The sequence below is a fragment of the Coccinella septempunctata genome, chromosome 1, assembly GCF_907165205.1.
Source record: "Coccinella septempunctata chromosome 1, icCocSept1.1, whole genome shotgun sequence".
NCBI classification, from domain to species: Eukaryota; Metazoa; Arthropoda; class Insecta; order Coleoptera; family Coccinellidae; genus Coccinella; species Coccinella septempunctata.
In genome coordinates this window covers 22196608-22219461 of record NC_058189.1, presented here as the reverse complement: position 1 = coordinate 22219461, position 22854 = coordinate 22196608, and the positions used below count along the sequence as shown (strand labels likewise).

General features: G+C 37.5%; 2 protein-coding genes across 2 annotated transcripts; both read left to right on the top strand.

The window, feature by feature from the left end:
* Nucleotides 1-4569: 4569 nt before the first annotated feature.
* LOC123312167 lies at nt 4570-5130 on the top strand. Its single transcript, XM_044896471.1, has one exon. It carries the CDS (start codon nt 4570-4572, stop codon nt 5128-5130), a length of 561 nt encoding a protein of 186 aa, XP_044752406.1.
* Nucleotides 5131-5272: 142 nt separating this feature from the next.
* On the top strand, nt 5273-7148 carry LOC123312087. The gene is made up of 2 exons (XM_044896347.1): nt 5273-6779; nt 7099-7148. Exons 1-2 carry the CDS (start codon nt 5273-5275, stop codon nt 7146-7148), a joined length of 1557 nt encoding a protein of 518 aa, XP_044752282.1.
* The last annotated feature ends 15706 nt before the right edge of the window (nt 7149-22854 follow it).

Below are 22854 nucleotides of genomic sequence, written 5' to 3'. Positions count from 1 at the left end.
TACATATTCGAAGCGAAGCTGATTTGGCAAAGTTGTCCTAATCACTGAATCCCTAGCATAACATAACGAGCATAAATAGTGTATTTCACGAAAATGGCGTTACACGTTTTATATCAGAATGTGCGTGGATTACGCACCAAACTATCAAATTTTAAAATCAATTCTTCATCTAGTGCCTTTGATGTGATTTTGATTACAGAGTCGTGGCTGAACGAACATATATATAATCATGAATTAGTGGACAATAATTACAACGTTTTTAGGCGGGATAGGGATCTGACTAAATCTTCAAAAAGGGACGGTGGTGGAGTGCTTGTGATTGCTCGCAACGAACTAAATGCAAGTCTGGTTCCGGATTTTAATAGTGAGGCAGAGGATATTTGGATAGTGATTAACGGTAACAAACGTAAAATATATATTTGTTGTGTATATATTGCACCTGGTGACGATATGGCTTATTTGTCATTTGCGAGGAGCCTGGAGTCAAATAGAGACAAGATGGGGGAACAGGATTTGATTCTGATCTGTGGTGATTTTAATTGCCCATCTGTAAAATGGGTAAATCAGTCATTTTCAATCGTTCTTAAGCCTACTGAGGTGGAAAGTAAATTTGCAAATATTGTTGATACCTTCAATTTTCTAGAATTCAAGCAGTTCAATAACATTTTAAATAAAAATAACAGAATATTAGACTTAATTTTGTGCAATAAAAATAGAGTGAATAACATAAGTCATTGTGATACTCCACTAGTTAATGAGGATGACCACCATCCAGCTGTTGAGTTTTTATTCGATGTCAATAATTACGAGTATTTAAAAGATACTCCAAGGTATCATTATAATTTTAGAAAGGGCGATTATGATGCTTTGAACTCGGAGCTGTCAAAAATAGATTGGAATGTGGTTTTGGGGGATTCTGATGTTGATGATAGTGTGGATGTTCTTTACGATATTCTGGATAAATTAATTGTCGAGTATGTACCTAAAACAAAAATAAATAAAAAATTTCCTTCATTTTATTCAAAGGAGACAATAAAAGTTATTCATCGAAAAAATAAAGTTCATAGAAAATACAAAATTTATAATGATAGATATGATTATGACCGTTTCAGGCACCTTAGAACTCTTTCAAAAAAACTTATTTCAAGAGATTTTTGTCGGTATATAGATACTATTGAACAAGAGCTTCCAAATAACTCAAAAGAATTTTTCAAGTATATTTCGCATAAAAAAGGTCATAGTAGTTTTCCCTCAGTTATGAAATATGGTGACGTTGAAGCCTCAACATCAGAGGATATTTCAGATCTTTTTGCGGATTTTTTTGGTTCCGTTTTTGAACCTTTTTCAGGCAATGATGAAAACCGGGATGTTGTGGGGGGCGTCTGCACTAGTAATTATTTGTCGAGTGTTTCACTCTCTAGAGCGAATGTAGAAGAATCCCTGAAGTCTTTAAATTGTAATAAAGGTCCAGGCCCTGATGGTATTCCGCCTGTGTTTCTGAATCGGTGCCATGGGTCTATTTCATTGCCGTTGACTATTATCTTCAATCATTCGCTCAGAAGTGGTGTTTTTCCTACTCGTTGGAAGCTCTCAAAGATTATTCCGATTCACAAGGGTGGCCAAAAAAATTTTGTTCAGAATTACCGACCTATATCTATTTTGTCGACAATTCCTAAGATGTTTGAGTCGTTGGTATATAAATTCATCGCTTATCATGTTAAAAACTTGATTATAGAGAATCAACATGGCTTCATCAAAGGTCGTAGTCTGGAAACCAATCTTGTGAGCTTTCTTGATCACCTTCATGAGGGGATTGAATGCCAAAGTCAAATCGACGTAGTATATACTGATTTCAAGAAGGCGTTTGACAAGGTTAATCATTCAGTATTGTTGCGTCGCTTGGCCGAGGTAGGTGTATGCGGCAGCTTGTTCAGATAAACGAAATCCTACATATTAAATAGATCTCAATTTGTGTGTATAAATGGTCAAAAATCTAGGCAGTTTGTTAGTACATCTGGTGTGCCCCAAGGTTCTCACCTTGGACCCCTCTTTTTCATTGTTTATGTGAACAATATATCATCCTGTTTTCGTTACGCTCGATTTTTACTATATGCAGATGATTTGAAGATATATCTGAGAATAAATAGTATTGAGGACTGTATTCGGTTTCAGGAGGATCTGGATAGACTATGTGACTTCTGCAGAAAAAATTTTCTATTTTTAAATCTAAAGAAATGTTTCAAAATAACTTTCACAAGGAATAGAAATATCATTGATTTCTTTTATTCGATTGACCAAATTCAGCTGCAGCAGGTTAGTAGTATCCGAGATTTGGGGGTAACGCTAGATAGTAAATTAAATTTCATTGAGCACATAGAAAACATCATCTCATCATCAAATAAAATGCTGGGATTTGTCCTTCGACATGGTAGATCATTTAGGAGAAATAGATCACTACTAACGTTGTTTCATGCCTTTGTGGTGAGTAAGCTCAATTTCGCATCTCCAATCTGGAACCCTCATTACAAATACTACATAAAAAGGTTAGAAAGCGTGCAGCATAAATTTTTGAAACACCTTGCTTTCCGTAATTACTTTCAAATTCATAACCATAATTATGTAGAAGCTCAACAAAGGTTTAATTTGATCAGCTTGGAAGATCGTAGAAAATTAAATAATTTATGTTTGTTGTACAAAATTTCGAATGGTGTCCTCTCGGTCCCTAGCCTTCTACAGCTGGTGTCATTTAGGGTCCCTGAGAAAAAGTTAAGATCTAAAGAATTGTTTGCAATACCTTTTCGTAGATTGAATGTAACACAGAATTCACCACTATGTAGAGCTATGTCAACTTTTAATTCATTGTCTTTTGATGTCGATATTTTCAATATTTCTCTTGTTCAACTAAAAAATTGTTTGAAGAATAAGTTCATTATGTGTACCTATTAGCTTATTATTGTGTTTTCTCTGCATTTTTCTGGAGTGCGGGAAAACTGTTTTCTTTTCGTGTTACTGGGTTGAGTACTATATATGTAGAATGAGTTAGGTTTATATATTACTGGGACTGTATGATGATGAATTTTTTTCATTTTTTTTTTTTGAATTGTGAATACTGTATTGGGTTGAAATACCTGTTTGTATTCTTCTTTTGAATAAATAAAAAAAATAACACCTTCATGTCGTCCAATTCGAACTGACATTGAGCAGCTAAACTTTTTAATCGTGCGGCCCATTCTTTGGGTGATTCGTTTTGAGATTTCCTTGCGTTATAAAATTTAAATCTTGCACCAAAAATACTGCCACTCGGTTTGTAGTATTCGGTGAGCCGTTCGGCTAGGTCCTTGTAGGTTTTTGATTCTGGTTCATCCGGAATACACAGGTTATATAATAATCTGTAAGCATCTTCACTCAGAATGTTCAAAAGTATAGCACTTTTACGATTTTCGTCCTCAATTTGATTTGCCACAAAATAAGATTGTAATCTCTTCTTGAAAATCGACCATTCTGAATTTTCGGGATCGAATTCACGTAAATGTCCCACGTGATCCGTCGCCATATTTTTTGTCGTATGGTAAATTCTTGATTATTCCACGAATACAATGTTTATCAAGGTTCACTAAAAATATCCTCGTCGCCACTTGTAATGTATCATACTCTTAGGGTTAGATACAGAAGGTATTTGAGTTTTAAATAAATTTTATTCCTATAACAAAGCGAAAATAACGTTCTCATGTGTCGTATAATTTGATACTGATAGATATAGATAAATATCATCAATCTCATTCATATTCAACGTTCACGCGTGAATGTCGTTCTGTCGAGCACGTCTCGGTGATTGATCCTTTTGTTTGGTTTGTTTTCCCGATGATATAAATACTTCGTTTTAAATTATATTCGTGAAGTGAGTTTGAAACTGTAAGTAGTTATACAGTTCATCTTCCTCATTTTTTAACATTGGTGTTATAATTCTCCCACACTGGAGGTTTGTTTACCTCCGTAATACCTTATCGGTTTCGTGGGACATCTGGCTGTGGGAATTCCATTCTAAAGGAGAACGTACACTATCCGTCTGTTTTCCTTCTGTCTTCCCTTTTCTCTCCTCGGCCTCTTTTTGTTCGTTCTTTCAAGCCTCCCAGACGGGCCACTGTGGAGTGAAGACTGTGTCCCTGTATATAGCCCAATCCTTTATATCCCTTCTTCTTCTTCCGCCATGCCTGATTGCGATACATGTACGGGAAGCATCTCTTCTAGATCCCCGGGATTGAAATGCAGTGGTTGCGGGAAATTTTTTCATGCCAAATGCGTGAACCTTTCTAAAGGTGACGTTCCTCGCTTTCAAATGCCTGGGGTTTCTTGGAACTGCGGTGGATGCAGGAGCGGGGGAGATGTGCATAAGCGGCGATCGCTCGCCTTTCCTGTGCATAATGTTGTGGAGGCCTCCCCAGACTCGCTCAGCGTGCTGCAGAATAGAAGTCCCTTGTTGCTAAATATGAAACTCTTCTTGAATCCGTCAACTTCTGTAGTGACTCCGTCTCTTCGTTTGAGCGCAGCATGTCTGCGATTGATCGAATGATGGTCGATATGGAGCGGATAACCAGAGAAAATATGCAGCTGAAATCTACCGTGAAGGATTTACAGGAGCGCATGGAGGTATTGGAGCAACAGAGTAGAGTCAACAACTTGGAGATCTGTGGTGTTCCCGAGAAGGCCAATGAGAACGTTTCTCATATCATTTCTAGGGTTGCAGAGGTTATTGGTTGTCCCATTAACTCATCCGATGTGGATAGTTTTTACAGAGTCCCAACATTTGACATTTCTAGACCAAAGCCTATCGTGGTTAAGTTCACATCGAAACAGAAGCGGGATGATTTTCTCGGAGCATCTAAGACCAAACGTCGTCAGTCTCTGCAACCTAACAAGGGCTTGAAGATTGAGAATATCTCTGATAATTTATATATTAATGAACACTTGACTCCAAAAAACAAGAAACTTCTGAAAAAGACCAAAGAGGTCACACGCAGCAAAAACTATAAGTTTGCTTGGACACGCAATGGTTTCATCTTCGTTAGAAAGGATGATAGGTCGAGGGTCGTTAGGGTCTCTAGTGAAGAGGATCTATCTAAGATCGTATAAGTCCTCTGAGTTGTAGTCGGTTTTGTATTTGTTAGTTCATTTTCTTTCTGTTTTTTGTTTTCTTTTCATGGGTCTTTCTGTATATTATCAAAATGTACGTGGTACAAAATCTAAATTGTCAGTATTCAACAGAAATTCATCTATGAGTGAATATGATATAATTTGTCTAACGGAAACTTGGCTCGATGATAATATCTTAGACTCTGAGGTACTAAATAACTCCTATAAAGTCTACCGGCGAGATAGAAGGTCTGGCTCGTCGCTCAAGAGTAGGGGGGGTGGTGTTCTGGTGGCAGTCTCGAATAATCTCACGAGTTTTTCTGAGAGCTCCTGGTGCTCAGAAGCTGAGGACATTTGGGTAACTATAGTTCCTGATCGGGGTAGCAAAGCTAGAGTTCACATTGGATGTGCCTACATCCCACCGAGAGACATGGTGGCTTTAAATTCCTTTACAAGTAGCCTATGTGATATAGTTAATAATAATAATTGTAACGATACCTTTGTTATCTGCGGCGACTTCAACTTGCCAGAAATAAAGTGGAATATGAACCCACTAAATTCCTTCTGTATCCCAAGTAATGCTAGAGATCCCTGTTCGGCTTCCTTCGTGGACGCCATTTCCCTCTCGGGCTTGAATCAGTTCAACAGCTTTGTCAATGTCTCCGGCAATACACTTGACTTAGTTCTTAATAACAATTTCAATATAACCGATTTTCAACTCTCTGAATTCCCTCTAGTTCCTGAAGATCCAAGTCATAATACTTTACAGTTTAATATAAATGTTCCTGTTCAACATAAGAAATGTTTGGGTAATTCACGCAATCGAAATTTCAACCGTGCTGACTTTGGTGCGATAAATGAAGCTCTTGGTGCCATTGATTGGACACGCGAGTTGTCTTACCAAGATCTAGATACTGCTGTGGATAGATTCTATGAGATTTTGGATGATATATTTGATAGTTCAGTCCCTTCCTATCCCAAATACTGCAGAAAATATCCAACTTGGTACTCCCTAGCTTCTATCAAAACCATAAGGGAAAAGAAAAAATTTCATAAGCGGTGGAAGATGTATGCCAACTCGTTGGATTACGCTACATTCAGGCTTTTGAGGGCTAGAGCCAGGCATCTGATCTCAGAGGATTACAAAAAGTATTTGGCGAGTGTGGAGGGTAGCATTGTGGATGATCCGAAGTTTTTCTGGCGATATGTGGGGAATAAGAAGGGTTCTCCTTGTTTGCCTGATTCTGTCGGTACACCCAGTGGTGTCTCGACTAACCCGCAGGAAATTTGTAATAAGTTCTCTGATTATTTTGCCTCAGTTTTTCTTCCTTCCTCGGCTATAACCTATAATGAACCTTCTGAAGGGTTTCCTCTGCATTTATCTAATTTCAATATTGAGCGCGATGATATCCGCACTAAGATCACGTCCATGCGTAATGGGAGTCCTGGCCCTGATGGTATTCCTTCCTCTTTCCTGAAAAATTGTTGCGATTTGATTGTTGAACCTCTATTTATTTTATTCAACAAGTCTTTAAAGGATGGTTGCTTCCCTTATAAATGGAAAGTTAGCAGTATCACCCCTATATTCAAATCAGGGAATAAAAATCTTGTTGAGAACTACAGACCTATTTCTAAACTCTGCGCGATTGGTAAGTTGTTTGAGAGCATCGTGACGGATTTCCTTTATTTTGATTTCAAGAATATATTGAACACCGAACAACATGGTTTCATGAATAATCGCTCAGTGGAGACTAATATGTCCCTATATGTGGAATATATCTTGGAGAATATGGATTCTGGACTTTCGGTTGGGGCTGTCTATACCGACTTTAGCAAGGCTTTCGATAGAATTGACCACTCCATAATGATTTCTAAGCTTGCTGGGTTTGGTGTGTGTGGGAGTCTTCTCCGGTGGTTTGGGTCCTATTTGACTAATAGACATCAGCGTGTTTGTTTGGGTGGTTTCAGATCTGAAGCGGTTCATATCACATCTGGTGTACCTCAGGGGTCCCACTTAGGCCCATTACTTTTTTTGCTTTTTATTAATGACGTTATTAGATGTTTTAAATTTTGCAGAGTTCTTCTTTATGCCGATGATCTAAAGATGTTTCATTCTATTTCCTGTCCTAACGACACAGTACGTATTCAAGAAGATTTAAATCGATTTGCTGATTTTTGCAAGGAAAACAAGCTTCTTCTAAACCTATCTAAATGCTGCTCTATAACCTTCTCCAGAAAACCCGTCTCTGTGCCAGTTACATACCGAATTTTCGGTGAGCCTATTTCTAACGTCAACTCCGTGAAAGATCTGGGTATCACGTTGGACTCCAAATTGCTCTTCGATCAACATATCTTTAATATTTCGAAAAGGGCCCATCGGATGCTTGGTTTCATATTTCGAACAACATTTGAATTCCGGAGTGCCGACGTGGCTCGCACTCTTTTCCTGGCCTACGTCAACAGCATCTTATGTTTTGGGTCTGTTGTGTGGAATCCGCGCTATGGGATTTATATAGATAGACTGGAGGGTGTTCAGAGGAGGTTCGTGAGACATTGCCAGAGACGATTCTTCCCTCTTGTGAATGATACATCCGAAGTTTATCGGAAATTAAACTTTATTCCTCTTGAGCATCGCAGAAGGATAGCTGATGCAATGTTCACTTACAAACTGGTGAACAACAAAATCGATTGTACTCATTTGTCCAACTATGTAAGGTTGGTCGTTCCCTCTTATAACACTCGACACACGGATACATTTTTTACTGACTTTGCGAGTACTTACTATTTTCTTAACTCTCCAATTCACAGATTAATGAAAACATTTAATGAGCTGTCTAAAGTCACTAACATTGATATATTTTCTGACTCTGCCTCTAGGTTTCGGTCCATTCTTCTTGGTTATTTTCGCCGTTGCAACTGCAGTCGTAGTACCGGTTTGTTGAGGTCGCTCAGATGAATTCCTATGTATACCACACTGTTTTGTATAATTTTTGAATAATAATATCATTTTCTGTTTAATCATCGATTTATGTGTTCAATTTAGGGCTTGATGTTCATATGTGGATAAAATATTTTTTTTTCTGTAACACTGAATTGTGGACACTGCTTTGGGTTCGTCCCGTTTGTGTCCCAAATTAATAAATAAAATAAAATAAATAAATAAAAATATGCACATGCACTGAATAACATGGAAATGGTCATGCGTACACATACCTAGTATGGCAAATTCAAATTATTCTAGAATATACTACAAATACAAACCAATTGGTGATAGTATAATAATAATTAGAATGAAATGGACTAGTTTAATCTATATTTCGAAGCATGCTGTAATGTGTAATCATATCAATCAAAAGAGTAACAGGCAGATTGGTTTCGGGCTTCTTAGCCGTCATCAGTACTTAGATGTGAACTGGTGCAAATTTTTTTTATCTATGAAGCAGAAAAAAAAACATTCCGGCAATGATTAGGTCGTAACAACGTGTACTGAGGTGAAATGAGGTCGGATGAATTATGACGCCTAACTCTCTGAGAGCACTATCGTCGTCAGAAAAGCAAGATTTTAGTAACGAATAGAATAGAATAGAACTTAAATGAAAACACTGATGGAGTAAGTTTGTCTTACGAACTACTATCAGACAAAAACGAATAGATCGAAAGATCAAGCTTCCGAACTAATATGTGTGACATAGTTGATTTTAAGGCCCGCTTGCCATCTACTTATGGTATTCCAACATTTCATGAGATGATTGAGTTTATAAATGATGAAAACGCAGTGAATATACGAAGCGATATTGAGAAGATGGACACGGCATATTATTTTTTCATATCAAAAATGTAATTGAGAGAAATTATAAGCGTTTCTTCAATGATGGACGTTCACATCTCATTTCGCAGTTGATTTAATTCTATTGCAAAAACTGCGTATTTCCAATTGGTTATTGTGTTTTTTTTTCAACAAATACAAGTTGTTTCACGAGTAAACAGACAAACGAAAACCGTGAATAGAGAGCATTGAGCTCATATATGCGTCTTAGGTACTCTATTTCCGGGTTTTCTAAAATTTCTCGAATTTTTTTTTCACTATTACTCCTGATATTTTTGATCCATTAGACTGAAAATTCATTATCAGCTTGAAGTTGTTAGTTTTAATGAAAAAAAAAACATTAAAATTCGATCAAAATAAGGTCCGGACTCAGTGACGCTTTATTCAACTTCAAACTCATAAAAAACACCCTGTATCTAGTTTTTCATTGAAGTTTTAATAATTTAGTTATCTACACGTAAAAATTTTTCGAATTCAATGATTCGGTTGTATGCCTGCCTCATCCGTGAATTATTTTTTATGAATAATTTTTTCGAGGAGAAACGCCTCTTGAAAAAACCAGCCCTGCATAAAAGTGAATTTGGAAATGTTCAACTGATTTTTGTAAAATCAGTGAATGAAGCGTCACTCAGTCCGATACTGGTTTTTGTCGGATTTTAATGTTCTGTTTCATTGAAACTGAAAACTTTAGCTCAAATATAAACTTTTAGTCGAATAGATCGAGTATTTCAGAAGTTAAAGCGAAACGAAAATTTGAGAAATATCAGAAAACCCTCTGTATATTGGAAACAGACTACACACATATGAGGTGTTTTCAAAGGCAGCTCAATGCTTTCAATTCACGGTTCTTATTTGTCCGTTTACTCGTGAAACACCCTGTATATTGTCCCGTCTGACAACGGAAATCATAAAGTATTGAAAGTATTTCTTACCTTTGAGTATACAACTCAATGGTTTCACATAATAAATCTTCTTTCCTCAATGTAAAGTTTAAGATTTTGGTGGGGAGAAAACTAACGTCCAGCTAAACACGCTTGTATATGTTAAAAATTGAATTACAGGAAGATTTTCAACAACACCATCGGTCCAGCGATTGACGAATATATAAATCTCTTATTTGTTCCGAAATATCTGAATAGTAAAATGAAAAATATAGAAAAGCAGTAACGATAAGTCGTGGATTGTGGATCGTTTTCGTTGGATCTCTATATGACTGCCGATTCGACTAATGGTTCCCAAACATGATGATAAATGTTGTATAATCTGGTTAAATTGAATATCAGTAATTGGGGGTACACAACCTAACCCAACCATAAATCAACCTCATTATTGGTGTAGTTCTTTCTTTTATTCTTTAATTTGGAATTCTCAGTGTCTTCACCATCCAATCACCATCTTATTATCAATGTTTTTAACATCTAATCACCATAGGATGATCATTTAGTCTAACACAACCTAACCCAACCAAAACCTAACCTCCCCTTTACAGACCACTCCTATTGCCACAGCTATTGGAGTGTTCATCCTTAATTATTTTTTCGGAATTCCCAGTGTTTTAACCATCTAATTACTATAAGATGATCATTTAGGTTAGCACAACGTAACCCAAACATAACCTTACCTAACCAACCTTTTGTTGGCCTAGTGCATCCCTCTAATTTGCCAATACTGAAATTGAAATTATATTATAAAAATCCCATATAGAATCAATATGCAAATAATTTCTATCTAAATATCTGCTTCCAGAACTTGTACTTTTCTGTACCACAAAACTGGATGTATCATTTTCGAGTATGCATAATTATTCATTCCTCAACATTCGTAGGATATACAGATCTTATTTCTACAATCAGCAATGCTGATTCAGAAATTTTACGTTGATGTATGTTCACTTGATGTACATTTTTGGATCAACGTGAATTATCCACAATTGTATATCTTTTATATGTTCCGATCTAGATCTAAATATCTGCTTCCAGAAATTTTATCTTTCTGTACAACAAAACTGGATGTATCATTTTCGAGTATATATAATTTTTCATTCCTCAACATTCGTAGGATGTAAAGGACCAGATCTTATTTCTACAATCAGCAATGATGATTCAGAAATTGTATTTTTCTGTACGTCAAATGGATGTATCTTTTTCGATCATCCATAATTATTCATTTTTCAACATTCGTAGGATGTACAGGACCAGATCTTATTTCTACAATCAGCGATTGTATTGTAGGTTAATGTATGTCCAGTGTGTGTTCATTTTTTGATCAACGAGAATGATCTATAATTGTACATTCCTGTACATACATAGGACTCTATAGAAAAATTTCCTAATGTTTATATGATGAATAGAGAACAGAAAGAGCATTAGGGGCTTGAGGAACTGTCTCTTTGGTATTACATATGACATTTTGGTATTCAGAAATCATCGATGACGTCACCACTCCTAGCACCGATGGCGTTATAACTTTAGAATTTCCATCGAATGTTGGCAAGTTGGGAGATTAAAATTTACCTATTTCATAATTTTTCTCGAAACTTAATGGACATATCCGGTACTGGTTTTTGTCGGATTTTGATGTTCTGTTTCATTGAAACTGAAAACTTTAGCTCAAATATAAATTTTCAGTCGAATAGATCGAGTATTTCAGAAGTTAAAGCGAAACGAAAATTTGAGAAATATCAGAAAACCCTCTGTATATCGGAAACAGAGTACACACATATGAGGTGTTTTTAAACGCAGCTCAATGCTCTCTATTCACGGTTCTCATTTGTCCGTTTACTCGTGAAACACCCTGTATATTGTCCCGCCTGACAACGGAAACCATAAAGTATTGAAAGTATGTTTCTCTTAGTCTTACCTTTGAGTATACAACTCAATGGTTTCACATAATAAATCTTGTTTCCTCAATGTAAATTTTAAGATTTTGGTTGGGAGAAAACTAACGTCCAGCTAAACACGCTTGTATATGTTAAAAATTGAATTATAGGAAGACCTTCAACAACAACATCGGTCCAGCGATTGACGCATATATGAATCTCTTTGTTCCGAAATATCTGAATAGTAAAATGAAAAATATAGAAAAGCACCAACGATGAGTCGTGGATTGTGGATCGTTTTCGTTGGATCTCTATATGACTGCCGATTCGACTAATGGTTCCCAAACATGATGATATTTGTTGTATGATATGGTTAAATTAAATATCAGTAATTGGGGGTAACACAACCTAACCCAACCATAAATCAACCTCATTATTGATGTAGTTCTTCCTTCAATTTTTTTCTTTAATTTGGAATTCTCAGTGTCTTTACCATCCAATCACTATCTTATTATCAATGTTTTTAACATCTAATCACCATAGGATGATCATTTAGTCTAACACAACCTAACCCAATCAAAACCTAACCTTCTTTTTATAGACCACTCCTATTGCCACAGCTATTGGAGTGTTCATCCTCAATTATTTTTTCGGAATTCCCAGTGTTTTAACCATCTAATTACTATAAGATGATCATTTAGGGTAGCACAACCTAACCCAAACATAACCTAATCTATCCTAACCAACCTTTTGTTGGCCTAGTTCATCCCCCTAATTTGCCAATACTGAAATTGAAACTATATTATAAAAGTATCCTATATAGAATCAATATGCAAATAATTTCCTTAATCCCAACATCCAAGCTTTATAAAATAAAAGATGTATTTAATCGCTTCAAATGGCTAAGAATTATCTAATGTAAAGCAGACTGATGTATAAGGGATAGTTTCACGTGAGATAATGAGTGGTACCTATGTAGGTTAGGCTCAACATGTCCCATATAATTAGAGTTCGAATAATAACAAACAGACTATTTTATTTCTTGTTGATTGAAAGATTATCTTTTTATATTGAATTGATGTGGCCTATACTTGATGAAAATCCATAATTGAACTTGAAACTGATTATACGTTTTTGACAAAATGAGTTTTTAAACCTTTAAACCATGACACTTGTTTCGCTATCACAATAGCATCTTCAGAATTGTAAACTAAAATATTTGGTACCGAAACAAAAATATATAAACAAGCAATCAGACTCTATTGCTAAGAATTGGGAGGAGGTAATGATAGTTTCCGGAACATTCGAAACAATTCGGGACAGAAACAGATAAGACTAGAGCTCATAATATTATACTAATCACCGGGAACATCGTATAGACAATGAAACTCTCTATTGACTTTCGATTAATTTATAATAAAATCTTAATTCCTCGATGTTATCGAAAAATATTATCTACCCTTAGATTTCAACGAGGTTTTTTATTTTTTTTTTTCAATTTCAAAATTGAATTTTTCGAATTTTTTTGTTTTTTTGTTTATTTCATTTCCGCGATTAAAGTGACGAAAATACTACTAGTTGGACACAAATTTTCAAAATACATTCAGTGATAGGAAGTCATTGAGGCGAATCTGATCGTTGAGTAAATCTTTTTTTGATAATGATGAAAACACAATCCTGACTTCACTACTCTTAATAATATAAGATAATAATAAAACTCTAGGTTTTATCCACTTATAGCAGTCGGTAAATTATTCTAACCAAAAAAATGCTACCACATATTTGCGTCATCTATAAGTCTCCCTGAGCATTTAAAGAAACAATAATGAGATCTCTTTCAACTTATCATTATCTACCATACCAAAGTGTAATATATAAGGCCTGTTCGTAGTGTGGTTCACAACGGTTGTGAACTATAAAGAGCAAGCGCAAATGGATTTTCGCTACCCTAAAATGGAATTGCGCTTGCTCTGTACAGTTCACAACCGTTGTGAACCACACTACGAACCAACCTATGGATTATTCAAACATTTTCCTCATATCCAAGATTACGGGCTGAATCTGGCAACGTTGCATCGATGTGGTCCAGCTATTCCCGCTAAGGCATAAAAATATGGCGTCCAGCCATGCACGGATACACATATGGAAACGACGGTCCAGCTATGCACGCATCGGCGTAAATATATATATATATCTGAGCACTACACAGTCCAACATCCCACCACTGAAGAACTAACTGAGGTGTGGCACAACAGAGCGTTGCATGGGAGATATCCAGCGGCCCTAAAAAAAAGAAGCATCGATAAAGAAAGATCCGTTAAATATCTGTATTCTGGATACCTGTTTCCGACGACGGAGGGTAGACTGGCGGCAATCCAGGATCAGGTAGTCGCCACTAGATCATACCAGAAGAACATATTGGAAAGAAATCTTACCGGTGACAGGTGTCGTAAATGCTCTCGTGCACCGGAGACTATACAACATGTCACGTCGTCTTGCCCTGTCCTCGCTCCAAGAGAGTACACCGACCGTCATAATGCTATGGCGAAGGTTTTCCATCAAGCCATCTCCCTGAAATATGAATTAATTAACACAAGTAAGAAAATACACGAATACTTACCAAGAGAGATTCAGGAAAACGATGAGGTGAAAGTATACTGGGACCATCCACTCACTACTGATAGGCCATTAGCACACAACCGGCCTGACATTGTTGTCTTCAAGAAAAGAGAAGCTAAAGCCATTATAGTTGATATCACCGTTCCGGCCGATGACAATGCAGAAAAAGCGTATACTGAGAAGGTGGTGAAGTATCAGGATCTGGCTTTTGAGCTGAAGGAACTCTATAGACTTGCCAACATAACAATACTTCCACTGGTAATCACGACAGGTGGCCTGATTGAGGTTCATCTCATGGAAAACACGACTAGGCTCGGGCTTGAAGAGAGATTGATCGAAGATGCGCAAAAGGAGGTGATTCTGTGGACCACCAGGATTGGTGCGTCTTCTTGGCGAGGAGAACCTGAAGTGGGAGGGTATTGATTTCACAAACCGTCCTAGAATCGAGAGACTCAGAACCAACAAAGATTCAAAAACAACTCTCTCGGTAGTAAACGAGGCCCTTGAGAGAGTGCTAGATGACTCGATCTCCTTTGAAGATTTATGCCACAGAGTATTCTGTGCCGCAATGGTCACCAACACTATCCTGCAGACACCGTCACCGAAAGCTAACGCAACAAGCCACCAGCAGCAAAAACCCCCATGGAAAGCACGTATAGAAAAAAAAGATAAACTTCCTTCGTAAAGACATAGGTGTCCTACACACATACCTCCAACATCAAAAGATGAGCAGGAAGGTGGAAAAGAAAACAAATGTTCACCTTCGGAAACTGAAGATTAAAAAAGATGCACACCACCGACAACATCTTAGAACACACATGGAAACCCTAAAGCAAAAGATTGCCGCGTTAGGAAACAGGCTCCGGAGATACAACAAGAGAGCGAAAAGGTACCAGGAAAACAACCTATTCAGGAACAACCAACGACAATTCTTCAGACATCTTGCCGGCGGGGATGGTGATCATCAAACATCCACGCCGAGCTTGAATGAGATGGAGCAGCACTGGTCGTCTGTTTGGACACAAAAGATTGATCACAACACCGAGGCTGCTTGGATAGAAAAAGAACGAGAGGCACATCAAGAACTGCCTGAAATGACGGAGATCTCTATAACCGAAGACGATATAAAGGCCACAGTCATCAGAATGAAAAACTGGACTGCAGCGGGAGTAGATGGAATACAAAATTTCTGGTGGAAATCTCTTACAGCAACCCACAAACATCTAGCTCGGCTTATTAAAAGGGCCACAAAAGAACCATTCAATATCCCCGATTTTTTCACTTTGGGGAAGACCACGATGATACCGAAGAAGGGTGATCCTGCACTGCCGAAAAACTACAGACCTATTACCTGTCTACCTGCCGTTTATAAGATAGTCACATCAACTATTGGCCACAAGATCAACTCCCACATTAAAACTAATGAAATCATGTCTTGGGAACAGAATGGATGCAAAAAGAGAGCCCGCGGAAGCAAGGAGCTCCTGGTAATCGATAACGCTGTCACCAAGCAGGCAAAGAAAAAACTTAAGAACATCTCCGTTGCCTGGATCGATTACCAAAAGGCTTTTGACAGTGTCCCCCACTCATGGCTTCTTGAAATACTGAACATCTACAAAGTCCATCCTGAAGTGATCAACCTTCTCAGGAGCCTAATGTCAACATGGCGCACCTCCCTAATATGGCACAACAAAAACATCTCCTACAGAACAACCGAAATACAGATAAAAAGAGGAATATTCCAGGGAGATGGCCTAAGTCCACAATGGTTCTGTCTCGCACTGAATCCACTAAGTAAAATGTTGAACAGGACCGCATACAGTTACGCTTTGGACGCTACTAGTAAACTGAGCCACTTATTCTACCTGGACGACCTCAAGTTATATGCCAGAGGTCGCAAGCAGCTGGAGGGGCAGCTGGAATTAGTCAGAATGTTTAGTGGGGATATAGGAGTGGTCTTCGGTTTGGAGAAATGCAGAGTGGTCAATGTCAAACGGGGAAAAATGGCAGAACAGGAAAACATCATCATGTCTGACGGACGCACTATACAAGCGCTTCACGAGGAAGAGAGATACAAATACCTGGGAATTCAACAGACATTTGAAATCCGACAGCAAGAAAATAAACAGCAAAGCGAAAATGAGCTCATGAACAGAATACGCTCAATTATGAAGACTCAACTGTCGGCCAAAAACAAAATAGAAGCCATAAACATCTGGGCACTTCCGGTATTTGTGTACACATCTGTAATTCTCACCTGGTCCAAAACAGATTTGGAGAGACTTGATAGGAAAATCAGAACTACCTTGACAAGAAATGGCATGCTCCACCCAAATTCGGCAATCGAAAGATTGTACTTACCACGCAAGGAAGGAGGCCGAGGATATATAAAAAACAAGGCAAAACGTTGTCACCTCCGATCTATATATATATATATGTAGACATCTATAGGTCCTCACCATATGATCCAGCAATAGGTCCTCTACCAGAACCCATGAATATATATCAGATTTCTCTGCGTATATTGGTTATTTGGCAAGGTTCGAATGTGAATCCGCCCTAATACTGGTCAAGAAAAAAATTTTCTTCGCATTTTGCTATGTTTGGGTCCTCCCACGAAAATGTTCATTTTGGCTCCTCCATGTGTATATATTTTTATCCATTTTACGATCCTTCAGTCTTCCGCTGTATATAGAATATCCAAAATGTTGTGGATAGTTCTTCCGATGTATAATTTTTCTTTTCATTTCACAGTGGAACAGTCCTCCGACAGTGTTGCCGGAATTAATGATCATAAAATTGACGGTTTTTATTATTCGATTCGTTTCACCAGTAGTTTTGTCTGTAGTGAATCATCGCGTGTTGTGGTAACAAGAATATTTCGAATGAAAGGGGGGTACAACTTTTCATAATTTGGAGCTTTTTGTACAATTGAATTGAATTTTAATAATTAATGGTTTTTCATCATATCCCCTAAGAATATTTCCTGATTCGTGCTCTTGCATGAATCTTTTCTCAAAGATGTCATATTTTGCGATTCTGTTTATTATTAAGTTTTGTGAGTTACTTGAATCAGCGAATATTTGCTTGCGGAAAAGTCAGAAAGTCTTTACGTCAGGAAAACCAACAGAAAGTTCAATTTTGAAAAAGATACTATGTGAATTAGTTTTCCAAAAGAACGTTGCCATAAGTACTTTTTAAGAGAAAAAATCTCAAGTTAGAAAATTAATTTATTGAAAACTATAACTAATTATTGAAAACTATTAGTTTCACAAATGTTCGAACCGTTGAAGAACATTTTGTAACATCGCTGCTGTCATTTGTTGACATTCGTTTACGATGACGATGACGTAATTCTTCTGAGAATTCGGGCTGAGTAGAATGAATTGTATTTTTTATATGAACCCGCAACAAACAAAAAAATCGAGTGGTGAAAGGTCACACGATCATGAGGGTCATTCTGAAGATCCTCTTCTTCCAATCCAACGATTTGGAAATCTATTGTTGAGTAACCCCATTCCGCTGAAATACCAACTGATCTTCTGAATACTGCTCATTATTCTCGATAATGTCAGTCAACATATTGAATCAATGTGGTTTTGAACGTATCTCCATTCAGATTTCCTGGTAAGAAAAAGGGCCACTTATGAGATCACCAAAGATTCCAGCCGAAATATTCAGTTTTTCTTGGTGCTGTGTATGAATTTACAAAGTTAATTTGGGATTTTCATCAGCCCAACCGTTGAGGAAAAACGAACATTCATCTGTAAAACAAATATTAAAAACGAAATTTAGATCATTGGCCAATCGCTCACTCATCACTTCACATGATCCGAGAGCTGGCAATAAAAATGGTCAAGAGTTTTGTAATGGCCCAAAATTAAATATTATTTAGTTTTGGGAGTGTACATGAGTCAGCACCCACTCGCAAGGTCAGGTAGTGGAACACCTGGCGGCAAAGCGCTTTGATGTGGGTATGAAAAATTACATCATGTTCTGAAAATGTTGTATAATATAATAATAGAAAATTTTCAGAAAACAAGTATATAGTGCAAAGAAGATGGAGAAAGTGGTAAGACCGCATTTTTGTGGAACACGGCGGGTGAAAATTTTCAGAAAACTAGTATATAGTGCAAAGAAGAGGGAAAAAGTGGTCAGACCGCATTTTTGTGCAATACGGCGGGTCAGCATCTTTCATAAAGTTGTCGCCGAGGTTGTCGTCATAATGATGTCAGTGGAAGAGTTTTGTAATGGCTGAAAATGATTTTACTGTTTAATTATCATATATTATTTGAGAATAGAGGAATCAGATGAATAGAACAGAGGCAGTCAGCAAACGCTCAAAATGCGGATATTGTAATTGTTAATACAGCAATACAGTACCTACCTCCCTTGCGAGTGGTTTGTGACTCATGTACCAACACCCTCAACACTAAATCATATTCAATTGTGAGCCATTACAAAACTCTTGCCGATTTTACATCTAACAGAATTTAAGATGAGAGGGAAAGATGCGTTTTAAAGCCTCTCCACTCAAATGCCAAACTTACCTTCTCGCAGTTTTTACAAACGAGGCTCTGGCGACCGAACACGAGCGGTATAACATCGACAGGTCGAGCAGTTCAAATACTTGGGAAGCTTCATTAACACTCTAGGGCTAACCTGAACACAAAGTGTTTCAAAATGACGACCTCCATCTGAAGACTAAAACTGCTGTTTAGTGATCCTCCCAACGCTTCTTTAGGGAAGCAAAATCTGGAGGCTCAACAGGCGACATACTAAATAGTTTGAACAAAAAAAACAACGTCATCTGAGACATTATGCATATGCATTATGCACATGGTTCCATAAAGTTTCGAATGCAGAAGTCTTGCAGCGCGCAAGTTGTATAACTATTGAGACTCAAGTAATGAGGTCCCGACTCAGATGGAGTGGCGACATTCTGAGGATGCAAGACACAAGACTCCACAAAAAAGCTCTGGGTGACGAATTCACAGAGAGAGCTCGGAAAACAGGAGGCCAATATAAGCGGTTTAAGGATATACTGTATTAATCCTTAAAATCATTTAATGCCAATCATAACTGGGAACAACTAGCGTTAGACAGATCATAGTGGAGGTCTCTGGTCCACAGTTATAATGAGAAATACAGCGGCGGCCAGATCTGGTCAGTTGCTATCCATGCCCGCAGTGTGGAAGGATCTGTGGGTCACGGGTGAGTTTTTTTGGTCACAGGAGGGCACAGTCGCAAGTAGCCCTAAGGAATTGTTGGTTTGATCGCACCGACATTTTTTTTTTTTTTTTTGAGTCTTTTTGAAGATATATTCTTGGTAACGGGATACAGCAATAAATGAATAAATGAACAGAATTTCAGATGGCACGGGTATGTACAAGATGGAATTTGTACAGGTGGAAAGTATGGCGCTTCTAAATGCTACATTGAGAACCAGATTCTGTTGCAAGTTGCCTCGTACTCCATCTTGGATTGAGAGCTACCGGACCAAGAACTGTCACATTCACCCCTTCATTCATTTTTACATTTCGCTCTTTACTACACACTGAACCAGTTTATCGGAACTTTGCCATGAACTCGAATACGTACTTTCGATTTACATTTCCCTACTGAAGCTGATTGAATAGTTCAGCCGTTCTCTTAGCTTAGCACAAAAGTTATTTTCGAAAGAAGTGAAAAAATTTCCAACCTCTCTGTAATCGTGTAAACCATGATTTCGACTGAACACATTATAAACAATTGAACTAATCGACGGGAGGAATTAAGTAAAATGTCGTTCATTGTTTCATTGCATTTCATGGTTTCATTGTTATTTGATTGCAATTAACGGCTGGAGGACACAAGAATGATCTTTATAAGATATAACAAAAAAGGAATTATCAACAGTTCTATTCCGATCACGAGGTAAATCAAGTGCCGATATTTGTAGCAGGAAATGAAAACTATTCGCCTATAAATGTCGAAGTTACAGAAACAAGTACCAAATACCGAAGTTCGGAATAAAAGAATATGACATCTTGTAACGTGGTTTACTCGGAGGAAACTTAATCTCGAGCGCCAGCTATTCTTTTCAATAGGAAGAATAGCAAACCTACCAGAGTAGCTGCTAGCCGGAGACAGAGCTCGATGTTGTCTAGGGTGGTAGCGACAACGAAGAAGTCAAAATCGAATTATGTAAAAGTTTATTCACACCTTCGGAAACTAATTATATGTACAAGGGAGATATGTGTGATATAAAATATGAGTGATTCTATAAGTGAAAACACATTCGGGAAATCTTATCCGGTCACGAGCACTTTATGAAATTTATACCGGGTGTAGTGAAAAATTAACGGTTCAATAAAAATGCGCCAACCAGAACTGACGAATGCTAAGGACTTGCTATACGGTATCGGTATGTAGTTGTATTTCTCCGGAAATGAAACACAATAAGGGCGGATCTGTTCGAGACTTTTATTCGCTGCCCCAAGGGTTATAACACGCCATGACTGACAGCGAAGAAAATGTCTATTTTTAACGCAACTACGGGATTTCACTGACTACGTGCGGTATCTCTTATTCTCTGCCCCAAGGGTTATAGCACGCCATGGCTGACAGAAAAGAAGAGATTTCGGATTTAACACTTATGACGCGGAATGCGGACAGGGGGGGTTGACGGAACTTTCCCTTCAGTACCCCAAGGCCTAGGGCGGATCTGTTCGAGACTTTTATTCGCTGTCCCAAGGGTTAACACGCCATGACTGACAGCGAAGAAAATGTCTATTTTTAGCGCAACTACGGGATTTCACTGACTACGTGCGGTATCTCTCATTCTCTGCCCCAAGGGTTATAACACGCCATGACTGACAGAAAAGAAGAGATTTCGGATTTAACACTTATGACGCGGACAGGGGGGTTGACGGAACTTTCCCTTCAGTACCCCAAGGGTTAACACGCCATGACTGATAGCGAAGGGAAAAGTCAGACTCGCGAAACAGGGTAAAGAACGATAAAATACAACAGAAAACGATACAGTACAGCAGTGTCAAAGTTAAGGAAGTAACGGCGTAGGTCTAACAAAGAAACTGAACGGTACAGACGGGGACCTACCTCCTTTGTTTCAAGCACTCGAAACTCAAAAGATTTAAAAGAAAAACTAAAAAAATTAACTCTAAGCACTGATGCAAACACAAAACGATTATTCTTCAACGGCGAAAGAAATACCGAAAATTAACCGAATTTACAACAGAAGCCACCACGTTAGAAGGCGAAAAATCGAAAATACTGAAGCGAAGTGAACGAACTGAAGTAAAAGTCAAAAGTCTCCGTCGCGGGGGAAAATTTGCTTTTATAGGCATATCCCCTCTCACGGTAAAAATCTGAAATTTCCAGAATGCGACAAGAATGAAAAACGTCGTCAGCTCCGGTTTATCGCATATCAACAGATGAAAAACGTCGAAATCTTCAGCGGCATGTAAGAAAAACAACGTGAAATACAGATAAGCGGTTTTTTTTTACATTTACTCTGCCTATCGGAATGAACGTACGGAATATTCGAGAATTAAAATATTTTCAAAGACGGAAATTTAAAACGAAAGAAATGCACTAAAATGAACTCCAATTTTCCTCAGAAAACTGGACTTCATTACAATCTTTGAGAAACATTTATGCAAGATCACGAATCAGGAAATATTCTTAGGTGATTCGAGGAAAAACCATTAATTATTGAATTTTATTAAATAATTTCTCATATTTGAAAGCTTAAGTGATGTGCTTACAAATGATGTATCACATGGCCAATTTTTCCCTATTGAAAATTCGAGGGGGATAACCACCCCGCTTAGGAGATGGCTGTTTCACTTCTTAAATGTCTTAGAACCTATAGTTTTTTCACAATTTTAAGAAAATATTCTGTAATATTATGAACATCCATTAATTAGTCACATTCAATCCACTTTTCGAAAAAAGTACAAAAATAGAAATCTGACATAAGCTTTCATAATATGAGGTATCACACAACCTATCTTCCCTATTAAAAATCTGAGGGTTGCAGCTGCCACGTTCAAGGGAAGGCTATTTTACTAATAAATAATTATGAAACAAAAAGTATCCCCCTTCAAACAAAAATCGCCGTTTTCAAGGAATGTGGCCAATTCGCCGCAATCTGTTTCGTTTTCAAATGGCTCTCCTGTAAGTTCACCGTGACTTATACCCTTACACCTGCGAACAAGATATTGAAAACAGAAACTCATGAAATAATCCAACATAATCCAACGAGATGATTGACAACTAATTGGTCTATTTCCATCATGGAAATAGCCCGATTTATTTACTAGAATGATGCAATGTAGAAAAATATTATGGACAAAAATGAAATAATTATGAAAATAAATTCAGTTTTGCATATAACATTGGACATACGAATAGAAATCTATATATTTTCACTCAATATTTTAAATCCAAATTTTGT